Here is an 18,029-nt window from a genome sequence, read left to right on the forward strand (position 1 = left end):
CACAAGGCAGCCCCCTCTGCTTATGATCAGAGACCTTCACATAAAATTATACAATAATTGAAGCCATAAAAAAAGAAGGGGGGAAGCAAAATAACATTGGCGGCGCCTACTGTATTTAAATATATATTTATTATATTTCATCCGGAGTGATTGTTTCGGGAGCCACGGGTGGTTATTAAGTCAGTAACTGGGAGCACATTCATTTGCATCGCGGTGTTTTCGCGGCAGTAAAAAATTTACGAGTGCTTGGAAAGGTTAAATTATACTATTGTGTTTAGTTTGGGGAACTCACTGTAAATAATACTGTACTGTGTGTACAGCGCAGTTTCGAGCTGTCTGGGGCTGGCAGGGACCAGTCAAATTCAACCCGCATCCTTTCCCCAGAAGGAAGCTCTGCCTCCCCTTTGAACACACCACCAGAGAGGAGAGAGGGACCCAGGGAGAATCCAAATCAATACCGATTTGCATATTTAGATTTAAACCAGGGGGTCACTCAGGACAGAGCCCCCAGTACCCACGCCACCAACTTCCAACGCTCTCTCTCTTCCCACCCACTCCCACCACCTCCTACCCCCAGAAAGAACTTCAGCAGCAGTAGGATTCATTGTTACTTTTGCACAAATCCTCGACAAACTGCAGGTGTGGGAAGTAATGGCTTTTTTAAAAATTTTGTTTGTTTGTGCTGTTCCCCCCCTTGCAACGTAAAATATTGACATTATATGGAATATTTTCAGTAAAAATTCTTGTGTTCTTGTGGGGGGAGGGGGAATGCCTCACGCACCTGGGCAAGCAGGGGAGAGAGAGAGAGAGAGAGAGAGAGAGAGAGAGAGAGAGAGAGAGAGAGATCTACTAAAGGGGGAGGACAGAGCATGGACTTTGGTACATGAAATAAAGTAGCCTCTACTACTCTCCACCAAGGTTCTGTATTGTCCAATGTGGCTTCTCCCAACTGCACGCAGACTTCCTAGAACTACATATTCTCTCTTGAATGGAGAAAGCACAGCCATGGCGGAGTGGGTAGGTGGGTGGAGGTGGTGGGTAATTTTTTTTTTCTTCCCTGACGATTAATTCTTCAGCTTGCATGCCAGCCCCAGAAACAAGGGCTAGCCTTCCTCATTGTCTCAGAGACTCTCTGCTTCCCAGCTGCATTTTACCCAGACTTCTGCAGCCAGTTCGAGGAATCGCATTTTTTTTTTTTAAATGTGTAAACAGTTATATTCACACGTTATTTCTGGCACTTTCTATGATGACTTCTGGGCACAACACTGCAGAGATTCGGAAGGAAGCGGAGGGTTACAGCCCTCTGGGAAAAAGAAACAAACACAAAAATGTGATACGGCCCACAGATCAAGTCCAGTGTTGTGAATTAAAGTAATGAGTAAAAGCTGCCTGTACGTGATGTTTCAATTAATTAGATCTTCTGGTCAGGATATCTGTGCTTCTTATTCTTCTGGTTTTGAAAAGAACTGGAACCCAAAAAAAGTGGGACAGGGAAAGAGGAACATTCTGTAAGTCTGTCTAGCTTTTTTGTTTTTAATGATTTTTTTTTCCAAAGCCCGGAGGCTGCCAAAAAATAGGAGAACATCGCGCTAATTAAAATCATGTGTGAATATTCTGCACACCCCAAGTATGTTTCTCATTAGTTTTACATCACGTCAGCCTTCTTTGCTTTTATTTTTCCCCTCATATCTCTCCAATAGCTCCAGACAAAACTTAAAACAGCAGTCATCTCTTTTAGTGACACCAAGTTTCGAGATTACAAGGAACAATTACTATTTCTCAGGGAAGATTTGGAGACCTCAAAAATTCTTCTCCCCCCCCCCCAATCAAATCTTTTTAAAATGCTGTCACAAGATCCCCCAGTGGAATGACAGCGAAATTCTGTGCCTGATGTTGTGGGCCAACCGCAACAGGCAAAATAATAGTGAGAATGAATAAATAATAGTAATGATTCTGGTTCTTTCCTGGGAAGGCGGAAGTCTTGAGTCATTTTTGTTTAAAACTGAGAGTCAGCTGTGGTGAAATATGCTGGCAGAACTTCCTTCCTCCTTGAAGGAGAAAAATAATCTTAACAGCAGGAATTCCAAATGTTTTTATTACAGTTTTGACTTTCGGAAGTGTTCTTCCATTTCTCATCAGCAGCCACCACGAAGAAGCCCCCCAATTTATTCCTAACATGGTGGCAACTGAACAATTGCAGTTAGGGGGGATATGAGGAAGATGGAATACATGGCAGGAGAAATTACCTATTTGGTATGTCGCCTTTCTCCTGGTGTTACCCAGAGAGGTTTATTTTTAATAATAAACATATATTTTTGAAACTCAGCTTCAGAATTTAGACTGGCAATTTTCATATAATAGCAACCACCAGGCTAAAATACACAAATGCCATAGTTAGGCTAAAGATGAGGTTCTAAACATAAGAAATGTTTCTTGAAAACAAGCCTCACTGCAGTGAATGCCAGTTATTTCCAGGTAAATATGCTTCAGGGTCCAGCATTTTAAAAAAACAACTGGGATTGCTGGACAGCGGCCCTTGTTCTGAACACACATTCCGTATGTGCTTCAGAATAATGGTATTGGGGCGCAGCCTTTAAAATATAAACAAAATATAGGAAGTGACTCTTAGTGACTCTGAGCTATTTTCATCCCAGTCTTAAAAGGGTTATCTTGATATCCACAAATTTTATTCCTGGCTTAGTGTGATTATCTGGAAAAAAAAAAATCTATAGTTTTAAATATATAGATTTAAATATTTAACCTGACAGAAAAACCAAGGTAAAGTATAAGCGCTACCAAAGTTCTGCTTTTGTCCTATATGAGCGCCCTCCCAAGATGTATTTACTTGTAAATAAATCCCACTTGTCTCAGAAGAATGTATATTCATATTATATTGTTCTCACATTATGTTAGATTATATATTAGTGTATGTTAAGAGATAGATAGATAGATAGATAGATAGATAGATAGATAGATAGATAGATAGATAGATAGATAGATAGATAGATGATAGATAGATAGATAGATAGATAGATAGATAGATAGATAGATAGATAGATAGATAGATAGATAGATAGATAGATACTCTCTCACATACACATACAAAAACCAGTAGAATTTAGATCAATAACCAGAAGGAAACCATGCTGTTTACATGACTATGAGAAGTTCAAGATGTGTTTAAAAAAGTGGGAAAGATCTTTGGAAAAGATTGTGAAAGAATTCAGATAATACACTGAATAGTTTAGAGGCAGGATGGACTGTCTACACAGCACAACCATTCTCGTAATGCCTCAACACCAATGTTTGTTATGTATTCCCATGCATCAACATTTTTCTCCACTAGATCCAAGTCTTACTCATCTGTGCAGAGAGAGACAATGTGTGTGTGTGTGTGTGTGTGTGTGTATAAAAACATGTATGTGTGTATATAAACATATATATATGTTTGTGTATACACACACACACACACACACACACACACACACACACACACACACACATCCATAACAAGCAAAGAATACCCCGAGTGTGTACCTTTTGTGGCCTTGCCAATTAAATTGTTCAATCACAGCCCAGGCGCCCATTTTCATCAAGAACATTAAAAAACAGAGTCTGGTTTCCATTTTTCTTCTCTGGGATCTGAAAGGCTCAACCGGGAGAGGATCTCTTCACAGCCCGCCCCCCCCCGTCCTTCCGCCCGCCCACCCCAAGCGCGGTCTTGTTCATTTACACAAGCGGTAAACAGAATGCCTCGGATGTCAACCGAGCAGGCAGCGCCTTCGCCTCTCTCAGGGCTGCCTCCGCGCATGAAAGGCCAGGCAAGGCAGCACAACGCAGCCTGAAGCCCGAGCGAGGTCGCTGTTGCGGATCCCGCCTCCCTGGACTGCGGACGTCCGCACACTCTCCAATAATGATCGTAACCGAGGCCTTGTGAGCCTGCAGGGAAAGAAAGCCTTGTTCCCTCCACCTATTTTGGACAGAACCCTCCACTGTCCCTCAGCCCTGCTGGCAAAGGCCCTTTTGTGCTGGAGATACCCAGTTTGCCCACACAAGGCTGCTCCAGTCGTTTCCTGGTCTGGGGGAGAGAAAGCACAACAAAGAGGGTGGGGGTCTGAATGCCACTACTGTAAGCAAAGACAGAGGGAAGGAGGGAGGACTGAGTGTGTGAGTGCGCCTGCTGCGCGCATGCTCGTGTGTGTGCACGCGCCCGTCCTCACAAGGCAGTATTGCTCAATAAAACCTTGGGAGAGGGAACCAGTCTCTAGTACCAGGGGTTGGAAATCCCTCCTATATTCTCTCGCCTCGCAGAGGAGACCTAGGAGACCCAGCCCAGTGGAAGGAGACCGCAGTGCCCTCCAGTAGTCTAAACCGAAGATCCTCCCCATTAAACATTTTCTCATCAAACAAAGGAAAACAAAACACAATCAAGCAACCCCCCCTCCCCCAACAACCAACCCATAGATCCAGATTGGAGAAGACAGTGAGGCGATGCCTGTAAATGTTGTGGCCCTGACCTTGAAGGGGAAAGCCCAGAAGGAAGGTTCGTGGGTCCTACCTAACATTGAAGGCCCCTTCCATGAGAATCCAAAGACATCACCTTGGCTGAAATGTTTTCTTGGAGAAAGAAGGGAAGGAGTGGAGGGGTGGCTTTTTCTCGGCGCGCGTAAGGGGGAACAATGGCATTGGAACTTGACGCCTACGGGAGAGCGCCTGCGTTCCACATCTCTCTTCCACATCTCTCTCGTCTCTCTTTAAAGACAAGCTTTGGGGTTTTTTCCCCCTAAACTCTTGAGCTTATTAGACCCGCTTGATGATTATAAACTGAAGTAATTCAGGCAGTCTCGTGCTGTAGAGAGAGAGACAGCTCCAGCCCCAACAACATGAAACTACCTAAATCACCGACCAGTTCTCAGCCTCCTAATTAAGAGGGCTCCCCATGGCCGCTTTCCTTGGGCAAAAGGATCTCTCTCTATTAAACAAAACACAACTGCAAAGAAATAAAGGCAGCGACGTGACTCCAACAGTTCACCCGGCCCCCCCTGCCCTCCTCTTCGCCCGCATCAATAGCCAGCGCCGTCTACACAGTCTCCGCATTCTAGGTTTCTAAACATTATTCTTGATGGAATTGCTATAATTGCTATTAATTTAAAAAAAAAAAACCGGCGTCAATGAAACATTTGTGTGCGAATTCTTCTTGGCAAAATCCTTCCATGCAACCTTTAGAAAAACAAAACAGATAGGCGATAATAGTCCACCGAATAGACCCTCGTAAATAGCCAAGGACTATCGAGAGCCTTGGGTTCAAAGTCTATTTTTGCCCTAAAAGGAAGAATTGGCTATGGCCCATTCAGGTTGCCATAACCCACCACCACCACCCATCGCTTTCTGTCCTTCTCCCCTCCCCACCCACCTTGCCTTTGTGCTGGGCTCTTAATGCCTCGGTATAAAGCCAAGATAAGGTTTCTGTCTAAGAGACCAGGTAAGAGAGAGGGAGAAACATGGCGGAGGAGCTGGTCGACCACGAGAACGAGAATGAGGAGTCTCCTTTCCACTTGCTCACCTTTTCGACTGCTTTTGAGCCATCCTTTGGCATGGGGGGGGGGGATAGAAAAAGCTCCACACGCCTGCCGAGATAGTTCATCAGTCTGATCCTCGTGAATGGAAAATAAAATAAAATAAAAGCCAAGGCCCTGCACTCAAAAGAAATTAGCCCTTGGCTTCCTCTGTCTGTCTGTGCAGCTCCTCACTGGACTGAAAACCACTCGTCCAAGACAGCCACAATCCAGATATACTAGCAAGTCATAAAACTGAACAAAAGCTGACAAACCTTACAGCACCATTGCTATATAGCCCAGACAAATTACGACCGTCTAGGTAATATTTAAATACATTCCTAAAGTAATTGCAGGGGGGGGGGGTCGGGAAAACTATTCCTGTTGTAAAACTTCTCCAAGATCTAAAGTAGGAACCTGAGAATAAACAGTCACCAAACAAGGGGATTTTTTTGTTTTGTTTTTGTTTGAAAAGATTCAGATCCATGTCTTTTATTCTTCCAAGAAAACATAAACAGTATCCATGTCTTTTATTCTTCCAAGAAAACATAAACAGTGTCTCCATTTTTAGACCTTCATGTGTATGTGTGTATCCGTGTGTTTTGATGGCTCTCGAAGCATCTGAGATATAAATTTATTCTGACTTAAGGTGAAGACAACTAGAACCAACGTTTAGAATAAAGATAAGGAACATTTCATTTCCAACAGTATCTGCATTTTAATAATTTTAATAATATTAATAGACATTTATACATATCTGTATTTATATATTTTTTTCTCTTTGTTTGCTCTACACGCTCTGACCTGTTCAATGCATGTAACTTCACAGTATCAAGTAAAGGTGAGAATCTTCTTCCTCAGTCAGAAAGTCCTTCTGGTAGTCCAAGTATACAAAAGGACACACTTCTCCATGGACAGAATAGTCAGTTTTTGTTTTGTTTTGTTTTACTGTGGGTAGGTAACTGTCAAGCATGATTAACCTACCCTAAAGGGGGATAAACACCCTCTTTAACAGCACAATCCTATGCATGTCTACTTAGAAGTAAGTCTCATTGTGTCTGATTTGGTTTACTCCCAGGAAAATAGGTATACAGAATCCTGTCCACACTTTCCTGGGAGTAAGCCCAATTAACTATAATGGGACTTACTTCTGAGTAGACATGCATAAGATTGGGCTGTAAGTCAGTACCCATAACCAGAAAGTGTAATAATTTAGCCAAGATCCAACCCAAAATCTTTCCTATCTTTCAAGTGAGGGGGAGGGGGGAGGTCTCAATTTCATGGGAACTCTTAAAGCTGTAATATTCAATATTTGGGGAAACAAACAAACACGGGCACACTGGGTTTGCTCCTTGATGCCATACAAGCTGATTCTGATTGCACAACTTTGTGGTGTTTTCCAATATAAGCTGCACAGTTTGAAAAAAAAAAATAGTTCCGTCTTAAGCAGCGGAGTAATCAAATTTAAAGGACTGAAAACAACACTGGATCCAGTTTGCAAAAATTGGGGGAGAAGAAGGGGGTGCAATTTGCCTTCAGTTAGGTTTTGCTCCATTTTCAGTTGGGAGGGCGAGAGGATGAGTCAGGATATGCAATTTCTCAGCGTCAGACTTGGGGACAGGGCATGGCCGAATGTGTGCATTCTTATGGCTTGATCCCAACAAAAATCAATTCTTGAGAGGCTATGGGCAGGCTGAGGAGGTCGTTGAAGGCTTCCAATCCATACAGGTGCGAGAAGCTAAAGCGGGAAGGGAAGGGATGGATGGGTGGGAAGAGAGAGAACAGCACTGGTTCTTGAAACCCTAAAGTTGCTTGTGTAGGTTCATCAGGAGAAATTAAAGTTGGCTGTGAGCTCCCGGATTCTATTCTCCCTGTTCATTTTCTTCAGCTTCATTCTGCGGTTCTGAAACCAGATTTTAACTTGTCTGTCCGTGAGGTGGACCGTGCGGCTGATCTCGAGGCGACGCTCTCGGGTCAGGTACATATTGAACAGAAACTCCTTCTCCAGCTCCAGAGTTTGGTGCTTGGTATAGGGGCACCTTTTCTTTCTGCCACTTTTGGCCGTTAGCCAGTTGGCCGCATTCTCTCCTTTGGCACTGCCTAGTTTTTAAAAAGTAAGAAAGGGACATTACCAGACCAGGAATAAGATTGGAAAGGGGGCAACAGGCACACCTCTGGGCTTGAGTGTTTAGATTTAAGGAGCCAAGAGCACCAAGCCTTTCTTTTAAGGTTCTTTTCTCAGCGCTTCTGAATCCTAGCCTCCCAAGACCTCTAGGAGAGCATTCGATCGCCACGACTGTGGTTCCTATCATCTGAACAAGCTGCTCCTTTGAGTAGCTGACACCGATGTCCAACACCGGTGCTTTTGGCAGTGGCCTCTAAAACAACTGCCGTCCCACTACTTGGTTTTAATGAACTCTTTTCTTCTCCAAACTGGCCCAAAGTCAGGAGACTGGAAAACGTGTCATGAGCTGCTAACTCTAAGCCTTGCTCCGGTTTCACTCCTTTTGTGGAAATATTCCTTTCTCGTTTTCTGGCCTATTCAGACTAAAAGATCTGAGCGCCCACTGTAGACTAAACCCCGTTCCAGAAAGCACAGACTTACATTGGAGAAACATGGCTGTGAGCCCGTCTACACATACTTGGGAGTCAGACGTGTTGAATTCAGTGGGGCGTCGTCAAAGGCAGCCTATACGTATATCCTCGGACTGCAAGTTTCCTATCTCTACATTATCTACTTATTAATAACACCGTTAACAACGCTGACAACTGTTAATGGGGTGGGTTGCGCTCACCAATGTTTGAGAACGTAGACACAGAAAGAAATTGCTTTCCGTGTAGTATGTTTGCATAGGTGGAGATTAAATTTTTTTTTCCTATGCTCCACCTTCACACACACACACACACACACACACACACACACACACACACACACACTCTTCATGACTCTCCATTTTAGAATTTTAAGTGATTCAGTGAAGATTCAGATTTATATATTTTTGTTGTCACGATGCCCAGCAACTTCACCTGAACAGGGCGCGCGCACACACACACACACACACACACACACACACACACACACACACACACACACACGCTTGAAATCAATGGCTGCAGAGCAGGGATGCCCCCTTTGCTTCCATTCATTTCAGTGGATACCTTCATCACAGCCCAACCTTGTTCGCCCTGCAACCCTCAGTTCAATTTGGTCGCACTCCACAGAAGGTGAATTTCAACCCAGCTGCTCCTGCCCGTTTTTTGAAAGGCATTCGGGATCGTAAACTAGAACTTAGCCTGTTAATGGGTTTCTTTACTGGCGCTGGCCTCTTGGTTACTTTGGACGCTTTACAAACATCTCTGCTATCTCTCCAGCCGCCCCTGCATCACTGGGAGCGAGGAAGGGCTGCTTTCCTCCCTCTTTGGTGTGCCTGTGCCTGACCGTTTTGCCCACAGCCCGGGCATTAAGTCTTATGACCACAAATAGGTGATTTTGGTAAGGGTAGCCCAGAGCCCAGACCAGAACGGCAGTTCAGCAGCTCCATCTAAGCCGCGTCTTTGCCGGCTGCCCTTCCAGGGCTGGCTTTGGCCGACCCTGGGCTGACCACTTGCCGGACTCACTTTCCGCGTTCCGTGCTTACCTAGGGACTCCTTCTCGGGGGAGGCCTTGCTGCTCTCCGAAGGAGCCGGGGAGAGCTCTTCTGCTGCGGAAGAAGAAGCCTGGCCTTCTTCCTCCCCCCTTTGGGAAACACAAGCCAAGGTCCTGGGTGGGGAGGACTCTTCCTGCTCTTTCCTTCCCGGATCAGACGGTGGGATAGCCGGAGGCAGAGCCGGGGGAGTCTCGAAGCGCACTGGAGGTTGCGGCGAGAACTGGGAAGAAGCCACCATCTGCCCCGGGTGAAGAGGGTGGTGGCTGTGGGGGTTGCCGTGGTAGTTGCTGCTGCTGCTGCTCTTGGCGGTGCCATAAGCTTGAGACAAGCGGAAGTAGCCTGGGACAGGCACCCCGGCGGTCACGTTGTTCATGGAGCAGACCTCCGAGGTGAGCCTTGGGAAAGTCGACAGATCGGTGGCGGTGGCCTCCTTGGGACCTTTGTCCGAGTCATAGAGGCAGTAAGAGTTCTCCTCTTTAATGTTGGGAGTGAAGGAGCACGAGGTAGCCTGCGGGCTTTCGGGTGGCGGCTCTTCCAGGTGGCAGGACCTTGGAGGGTCTAGCCAGACTTCCATCCCTGACATGTAGGTGTGAGAAGCGGGGACCATGCTTTGAGAAGGACCTTCATTGCGTTTGCTCAGGACGGGGAAAAGTCCGTAGCTTTGCAGCCCATAGGACAGATCGGTAGCCTGTGGCAGGTAGACGCCACTGTTGGGGTAGTAGCCGCCGCTGCCTCCTCCTCCTCCAACTCCACCGCCGCCTCCTCCTCCTCCACCACCACCACCACCAGTACCACCACCACCTCCTCCTTCCCCCCTGACTGAGGCCGAGCTGATCAAGGAGTCCACCAAGAAGGAGTTTGCAGCTGGGCTGTCCGAGCATGCCATTGTGGGGGAATAATTTGGCGAAGGGAGCAGAGAGCCCTTCCTGGCTGACATTTCTTGTGCAAAACATGCTGAATATGATTAGAGATACCCCCGCGCCACCGCAGGCGCCTGCAGCCAATGGAAACCCAGCCTGCGCTAGCAACCCCTCCCAGTTTGGTTTCGTAGGCACCGAGCTGCACTCAGGGCCACTTCTGAATTTCCAATACATATATATGCGTGTGTGTGTGTGTGTGTGTATTATATGCATCTATACTTCCGTGTAATCGATGGCCCCACATAGCTACCTGTGCATGAAAGGCAACGGGACCAGAAGTGCTCCTTGTCTCACGGGGGGGGGGGGGGGGGTCGGACGGACACGAGAGAAAACAATTTGCCTGTTTTTAATGTGAGCCATAATTTAGCCCGCATCTATTAGCATATGTGCTAATATAAAACTCCAAAGGGGCAGGGTAGTTATTAAGTGTTTAGATCATAAAGCGTTCTGTAAATGAACCTTCCGGTATCCGGTCTTCTTCTCTCTCTCTCCCCCACCTCCCAGCATTTTGGTTTAGTATTCCCTTGCATGCAACCTCCTCATGCACTGCCATGAAATTAATAAGGCCTGCGTCGAGCCCCCTGTGTTTATGGCGAGGTTCTTGGAAACGCCTAGGCTTCCTTAAGTTCAGGTTATGATGATGGTGGTGGTGCTTACTGTATATCATGGGTCGCTGGAAGTTCTGAACTGATCTGACCTCCTCGCTAGCACTGAAGGGTTACGGTGGTCATAAAAATCACCAGGAGGATATCAGCTATGTCTCCTATCCTATGCGAGTGGTATGCCTCACTGTGGTCAATGGGAGCTTTCTTACAGGTAAGTGGTGCGCAGGATTGGAGCTCTGGAGGTGAGCCCATGCCCTGCAGAACACCAGGGTGAAATAATCCCTCTGTCCTATCGCACCATGAATAACGCCATCCTGCCCCTAAGATTTCAGCCAGCCAGTATTCTCATTCAACCGGGTCCAGAGCTGCAGGAGAAGCCCTTGACATTTTTTCAGAATCGCATTTAGAGTCTGTAACAGGATAACATCATGATCAACATCGCCCGTTCATTCCAGTCTATTGATTCCAGCGTTTACAGCCTACAAATTATGGCTGAACATCTCCATTTGGATAATTCGATTTCATCTGTTCTCATCAGTAATCTCTTCCCAGTCCTCAAGGGCTCCAGGAGCTGCCAGCGACCCTACTGTATGGTGGTCAAGATGTAATTGTGGGGAAGGGAGCAGACAGCCAGCAGACAGAGACTGAGAGACCAGCAGGCAGGGGAAGATAGATTTGCTAATGAACAGGAGAAAGAACGGCTTCACCGCTCTCCTGTTCTCGGCTGATACTGTTGAGGAATCCTACCAAGGGCTCTGAAGCAAACACTTCAGGCCTTACTGTACAGGGAATCTCTCGGAATGGTTCTTTCTTCCTCGACATGAAAAAAGGGGTTACACATTTCGTGTTCTGCGTCTCCTGTTCGCAACCGCCCCAGCTGGTAGGACTTAAAACGCTCGCATGTCTCTGTTCCCCAGCGGGCAAGAATATTCTTTTGAACAATTCAATATTGTGCCATAAATCTTCCCCCTCGGTTCCGTTTTGGCACCCACTCCTTCGCCCATAAAGCCATCAAAAGCGCTCCGAATGCCAAGGAAAGCCGGGAGGCCGGGCACCAGCTTCCCTTCTGCCCTTGCGGAGCAGGGCAGAGCAGTGCGCGGAGGAGGGCTTCCAGACATGCCCCTCTCCTGCTGCGCTTACCCTTGGCTTTCATACGCTGGAGCCAGCAAAAGAGCACTGCTCGGAGGATATGGTCAAGTGCCACGCTGCACGTTGCCCCCCACACTACCCCAGTAGCAAAACTATCGATCTCTTACGTGACTGAATATTAGGCCATCATCATATTCATCATAATCAATAATATTAATAAATAATAATTAAATATCAACTCTAATGGTAAAGCCTTTGTTTTATTTTGTCTGTTCACCGGAAAACCGCTTTGCCTAACAGCGAGGAAATTCCTCCTCTTGAAATTCTCCCAACTTTGACGGTTTCTTTCGAAGTCTGCAACTGAAGACAGCCTGGGCACACACACGGGAGTTTCCCCCATGCAAATTGTAGCGGAGAGGCCCCCCTTCTGAAGTTGTTCTCGGTCCTGAAACCCTGGTAAAGGCTGTTGCAACTTTGCAGGACCCATAAAATCTTTATGGAAAGGCAAGGCATTTCTCTCCCCCCCCACCACCTACACACACCCTTCATCCCCACCTACTACTCCTCTTCCACGGATTATCAGCCCCAAAAATGGTCCCACTGCCTTCCAGTTCTGTTGGCTTTCAGCAGGATTTAAGCATGGAAGCCAACCAGAAGGAGCGATTCAGTAGCCTATAGAAATACTACCTCTTGCTCTTTTTTCCCCCCCACTCCACCCTATAGTAATATTATTGTATTTCCGCTGCTCGGCTTACCTTACAACGTGTTAATGTGTGGTGAACAAGCCCTTATCAGATTCCTTCGAGGGCCATATCACTGCTAACAAAATTAATACCATAAAAAGAGCCATTTTATTGGCTAGTATATAGAAGGCCTATTATCCATAGTCGGAGTGTTATAAATACAGATATACAAATATAAACGGGAGCCTGCCCACAAACCGAACTTGACACTGCCAAGCCTCTATTCTGGACTCAAATCAAGTGTATAAATAGTTTTTTTTTAAAAAAGTGATGCAGGGGAAATCTCCCTCTTAACTCTGTATGGTTTTATTTTTATTTTTTAATATAATCACTTGTCAAATCTAGTAGAAGATGCAAACTTCAAAATCTTGGGGAAACCCTTTTAACCGGGGTGAGAGAAGAGGATTGTTGGAGGGGGTGTGTGTGTGTGAAGAAAAAAAGACCTTTAATACCGATAAAGGTTCTTGAAATTGAATTTAAAAAAGACCATGAAAACCGTTTAAAATCCTTCCGAGTTTGAATACAATGATGGCGACTTTATAGATCCCCCTGGAAAGGCCCTTTAAACTAACAAACAAAAATCATTATCATTCTGTAGTGCAGCGGGTAAGGAGATGGCGCGCCTGGAGGAGGCTATCCACGTCTACCAGCCCCGATACAGAGGGATGGAGCGTCCATGCTCAGATCTGAAGGACAGGGGTGACAACCAGGGAGGACTCTCTCCTTGGGGTTCTTCCTGTGAGCTGTCTGGGGGCATCTGACGGGCCAGGGTGGGGAGACTGAGCACTATGCGAGGAAGATCGCCCGTCTCACCCAACCAGGCTGTTGGTTCTTCAGATGCACAAGGAGAAAAGAACCATATAAATAAATGAACCAGTCTGGAGACGGATGGCAAGACTGTCTGAGCTGGGCTAGAAAACAGGTCTGAAGCCTTTCCGAGGCCTTCGCAGGGCAAGATATACACCCCCGACGTCAGGGGATCGCTTTTATGGGCCTCGTTGGTTCCTTGAACCCAAAGAGCAGGGCAACCAGCAACCGGCCACCACGCTGGGGCCCCATTTTATGGTCGCATTTATAGGAGCCCAGCGACTGGCTTTGGAGGGGCAAGTCACTGAGGGCCTTGATCCACAGCCCAGAGGGGTCTGTGGAAGAAGGTTGGAGCTGACATGGCAGGCGGTGGGGGGGGGGGGCGAGAAGCTTCGGATGGGGCTAGGAGCTCATGAACTCCGCTGAGCGCTTTTCTTTAATCGCTAACAAGGCCAAGGCGAGCCAACAAGCAGCGCGCATCATCAAAGCCAGCGGAGTAAAACTAATAAGGTGCACTCGATTCTTAACTATAAAAGATAATGGTCAATTCTGGAGCGACTCAACTACTTTGGCGTGCATTGTGTGTAGAGGCCACATTTTAAACACTTAACAATGTGTCTCAGACATTAACCAGGGGCTTTAAAGCGTTGCTGATTATGCAGGAATCAGCGGCTGGTTTCATTCTGCCCTGGCCAACAAACTTGTCTGGGTGGGAGAGATGGGTGGTGGTGGTAGTGATGGCGGCGGTGTGGGTGGGGAGGAAGACTTGGGAAGCCCCAGGCAGCCATGAGACCCTCCACAACCAGGTTGAGCCGAAGTCCTCTCAGATCAATGAAACCACATGCGTCCCATCCAAGTCTCTTTAACTGGTGGGGGAAAGGATGGGGGGGGGGAAGAGAGAGAGAGAGAGAGAGAGAGAGAGAGAGAGAGAGAGAGAGAGAGAGAGAGAGAGAGAGATGGAAGCTGCCCAAAGACTTCATTTGGTGAAGAATCTCCATTTCACCACCGCTTTTAAAATAAAACTTTATTGATCCAAGAGAAATAGAATGACTGTATTAATAGAGTCGTTAAGCTGTTTTATGAGTTTGGACTAAAAATTAAAAACTAGGAGGAATAAATAAGAACTGAGAGCTCAACTCCAGCTGGGTCGAAGGAGAAGGGACATGCTTCTGTATCTCTCTCTCCCCCCCCCTCTTTTTAATCCCCTCGCTGAAGAATGATTTATCCACTTATTTCCAGGAGGAACCCAAAGGTAGAACACTGTTAATCAAGAGGTGCTTTTTGGTATGCTAATTCCAGCGGGCTTTATATTTCTGACATGGGCAAATTGAGGTTTGTGGGGAAGGGAAGAAAAAGTTTTAAAAGCTGTAATGGGGCTGCCTGCCTGCCTTGAAATATATGACCGCAGATTGCATTGGGTAAATCTTAACCCAAATTAATGCAATCAGTGCGTACTTATTTAATGTTCAAAAGTGTCAGTTGTCAAGAAGGCGACCACGTGCCTGGCGAGTTCTCCCCTCTGGAGGACTTCCCAAACCGGTGGCTTTGCTCTCAGGCATCCTCAGTACATCATCTCCATGCCAAGAAAGGTGACAAATGGATACCGGAGTCATTTTATCTTGGCTTGGAAATTCTTTCATGCTAGAAGGGAAGGAAGAAAGTGAGGGCCATGATGTGTGTGTGGGGGGGGGGGGGGAGGACTGAGAGATTTATTTCCTTTAAAATACAGGCATCTTCAGCCCCAATCCCTGAGGAAGCTCGCTTTCTGGTCTGGCTGAAATCCTGTTCACGGTTCCTTTCTGGTCAGTGCGGGTTTCCCAGTGATACGGATTTATGTGCGGGTGAGCCCAGCTTAAGATCACAGAATAGCACCCCTACCTTGATAGGGAAGGAAGTCCCACTGCTTTCCATAAAACGGACTTCCGCGTCCGAGGGCGCATGGCCCAGGCTCTACATAAATATACATTTACTTGGCTGGGCTTGAAGTCAAAGCCACAGCTCCTAAAGCGACACGTCTGGAAGCAGGACTGAAGTCTCGATCTCAAGGGCGTTCAAATTCAAAGAAAGGCCTTCCCAAGACCCTTAAAATAGAGAACACGAGAGGGAGTGTGAAGGCCACTAGCTATCCTATGCAGGAGCTTACGTACAAAGTAAAGTGCCACATAACTCCGTTGGACTTACTTCTGGGCAAGGATGCCAGGGTTCAATCTATGATCCATCCTTCCAGCATGATGTGTAGGAGCCCCTATTTGGTTCTTGCTGAAGTAACAGGCCGTTGGTAACTAGAGGCATGATTGGAATTTAGATAAGGTATTGATCAATAAATATATGAATTCATCCGACTTATCGCTTCACAGAGGGGTTAACGTAGTAGGCAATAAGAATATCCAGGTAAATGTATGCAAACAACTACTATTTGAGTTGCTATTGCACCTCAAACAGGATTTTTTGCAGAGGCAGCAGCTCCATTTCAAACTCAAAGTCAACAATTGTTTGTTCATGAAATCTCCTTTGTCCAAGGGTCTCTCTCTGTCTGCCCTTTCTGGACGAAAGTTTCAATCATGCCCCAAAATTATTCCCTGTAAATGGCAATGCCATTACACCTATTTCTGGAGAACTGACAACACCAGGGAATTATTGGAAGGGGTACCTCCCTTTTATATATCATTTCTGCTTCCATTTTAATTGTTTCTCTCAAACATGCTATCCCAAGTCACGATAAATTTAAGAAAGCAGTTTTTAGAAGGAATTGGCTTTTTCTATGGGGAGGGGGACCCTTTCTGACCTAGACCTGCAGTAGACATATAACCAGATGAGTTTGTGGCATCCTTTTTTGATCTATATTTCTGAATACTGAGAAGACAATCAGAAGTTTCAAAAAATCTGCTGGGTTAGGCTGCGATCCTATGCACAATGTCCTGGAAATAAATCAATTGAACACCATGGAACTTACTTCTGAGTAGACAGGGATAACTCTGTGAAACGTCTGTTTAAGTAAGTGGGGTCCTTCATTATGGTGTATTATTGTGAGATCCCTTCAAACGGAGATTTCTGCCCAGAAAAAGAAAGGTTCTAATGTTCTCAGGATAAAGAAAGGTTCTAATGTTCTCAGGATAAAGAAAGGTTCTAATGCTCTCAGGATATAATGGCTTAAAAAATATTCTCAGCTGACTAGGACGTCTGAATGGGGTCCATTAAAGAAATGCACTTTGGGCGTTGACCATGGAATACTTTGTTTTCAAACAAGGATGAACTGGGTTTCCTAAGTCTCCTTGGAAAATAATGATTTCTGTATTTCGTTTTTCCTCCTTAACAACTGAATACAGTTTTAACTGTGGGCCTTAGAAACAGATTCCAATCTGGTTCAGGAACAGGGACTTTCAGGCATAACATGAGACTTACACAAAAATATGTAGATTAACTAATTGGATTTAGGCTGCAATCCTATACACACTTTCTTGGAAGTAGGCCCTATTGAACACAATGGAACTTACTTCTCAGTAGACATGCATAGGATTGTGCTATTAGATTAACGACCACTGGCAAACTTTTCAAACCAGTTAGGCCTTAGGGGAAAGCACATGGCCTTATCTGTTGTCTTCGCCTGTTTATACAGAGAGGCCATATCACAAGGTCAGTCTGTTGCCTTCCTCAAGAAATCAGAAATGCTCTTTCAAGTCTAGGGTAGCCAGCCTAGCTCCTTTAGTCATGCAGTAGCTCTATGAATTGGTGTAATGATTCTAGGCACATCACATGTATGGAGAAGACTGCCGTCCATATAACAGGCTCAATTTCAGAAACATTGCACAACCCTAAATCCCATTGAAATAAATGGGAAGTGCACCAGAATTCATAAAAAGAAATCCCCCCTCCCCAGAATCGGATTTGCTTACTCCACAGAAGTCTACTTAGGACTGCAACTTCATTGCTGTGATCCACACACATTTACCTCGGGAAAGCTTTATTGAACATAATAATGCTGAACTGTGAATACGCATATTCAGGATAGTGTCCAGTTGACTACACCCCTAGTAACTTAGATCAGATTTAGACCTTCCTGATCAGTTAGGATCCTGCTGCCAAAGAGCCAACTCCTAACTTCCCTTGCTTATCCCTCTCGGTATCTCCATACGGACAACCGATCAATAGACTCAAATCAACAGAGATGTTCTAAATTCAACCTCCAGCCAAGCACTGTCACAACATGCAATTGAATATATATATTTTAAGCGTAAAAGGATGTCCACGCGCCGTCCAGGGATATCGATTTTTCGCTTCTGCTAAGAGGGGGGAAGTGATGTTGGCCTCAGACAAAAAAAAAAAAGTGCTTTTAACAAACATCGCAGTTAACCAATCTCCCAACTGATGAATTCAGCCAAACTGGCAGGAGTAAATACAACTCCAGCCCAAATCGAATGAGGCCATCACATTGAACTGCCATTTTCAGTCTTCGCCATTATAGATCTAGCCACCTAGCGCTTTGCACATAAACGTCAAGATTCATAATATTTCCAGGGATGCGTTTTCAGAAGAAAGACACCATCTTGGCTTCAGCTTCTTTTCTTTTCTTTTTTGCAAACCCTTATACAGATTGCTTGCCAGGATTCTACCTGCAACCCTTTCTCCAGTTCTTTTCTTGTTAGGGATTCATTTCCAAATGTAG

General features: G+C 45.7%; 1 protein-coding gene across 1 annotated transcript; it reads right to left on the minus strand.

Moving 5' to 3' along the window:
• Positions 1–7,380: 7,380 nt before the first annotated feature.
• Positions 7,381–10,139, minus strand: HOXA10 (homeobox A10). Its single transcript, XM_066628602.1, has 3 exons — positions 10,004–10,139; positions 9,194–9,964; positions 7,381–7,655 (listed from the first exon to the last, which is right to left on the minus strand). The coding sequence occupies exons 1-3, from the start codon at positions 10,137–10,139 to the stop codon at positions 7,381–7,383; spliced, it is 1,182 nt and encodes a 393-aa protein (XP_066484699.1).
• Between the last annotated feature and the right edge of the window lie 7,890 nt (positions 10,140–18,029).

The sequence above is a fragment of the Tiliqua scincoides genome, chromosome 5 (assembly GCF_035046505.1).
Source record: "Tiliqua scincoides isolate rTilSci1 chromosome 5, rTilSci1.hap2, whole genome shotgun sequence".
NCBI lineage: Eukaryota > Metazoa > Chordata > Lepidosauria > Squamata > Scincidae > Tiliqua > Tiliqua scincoides.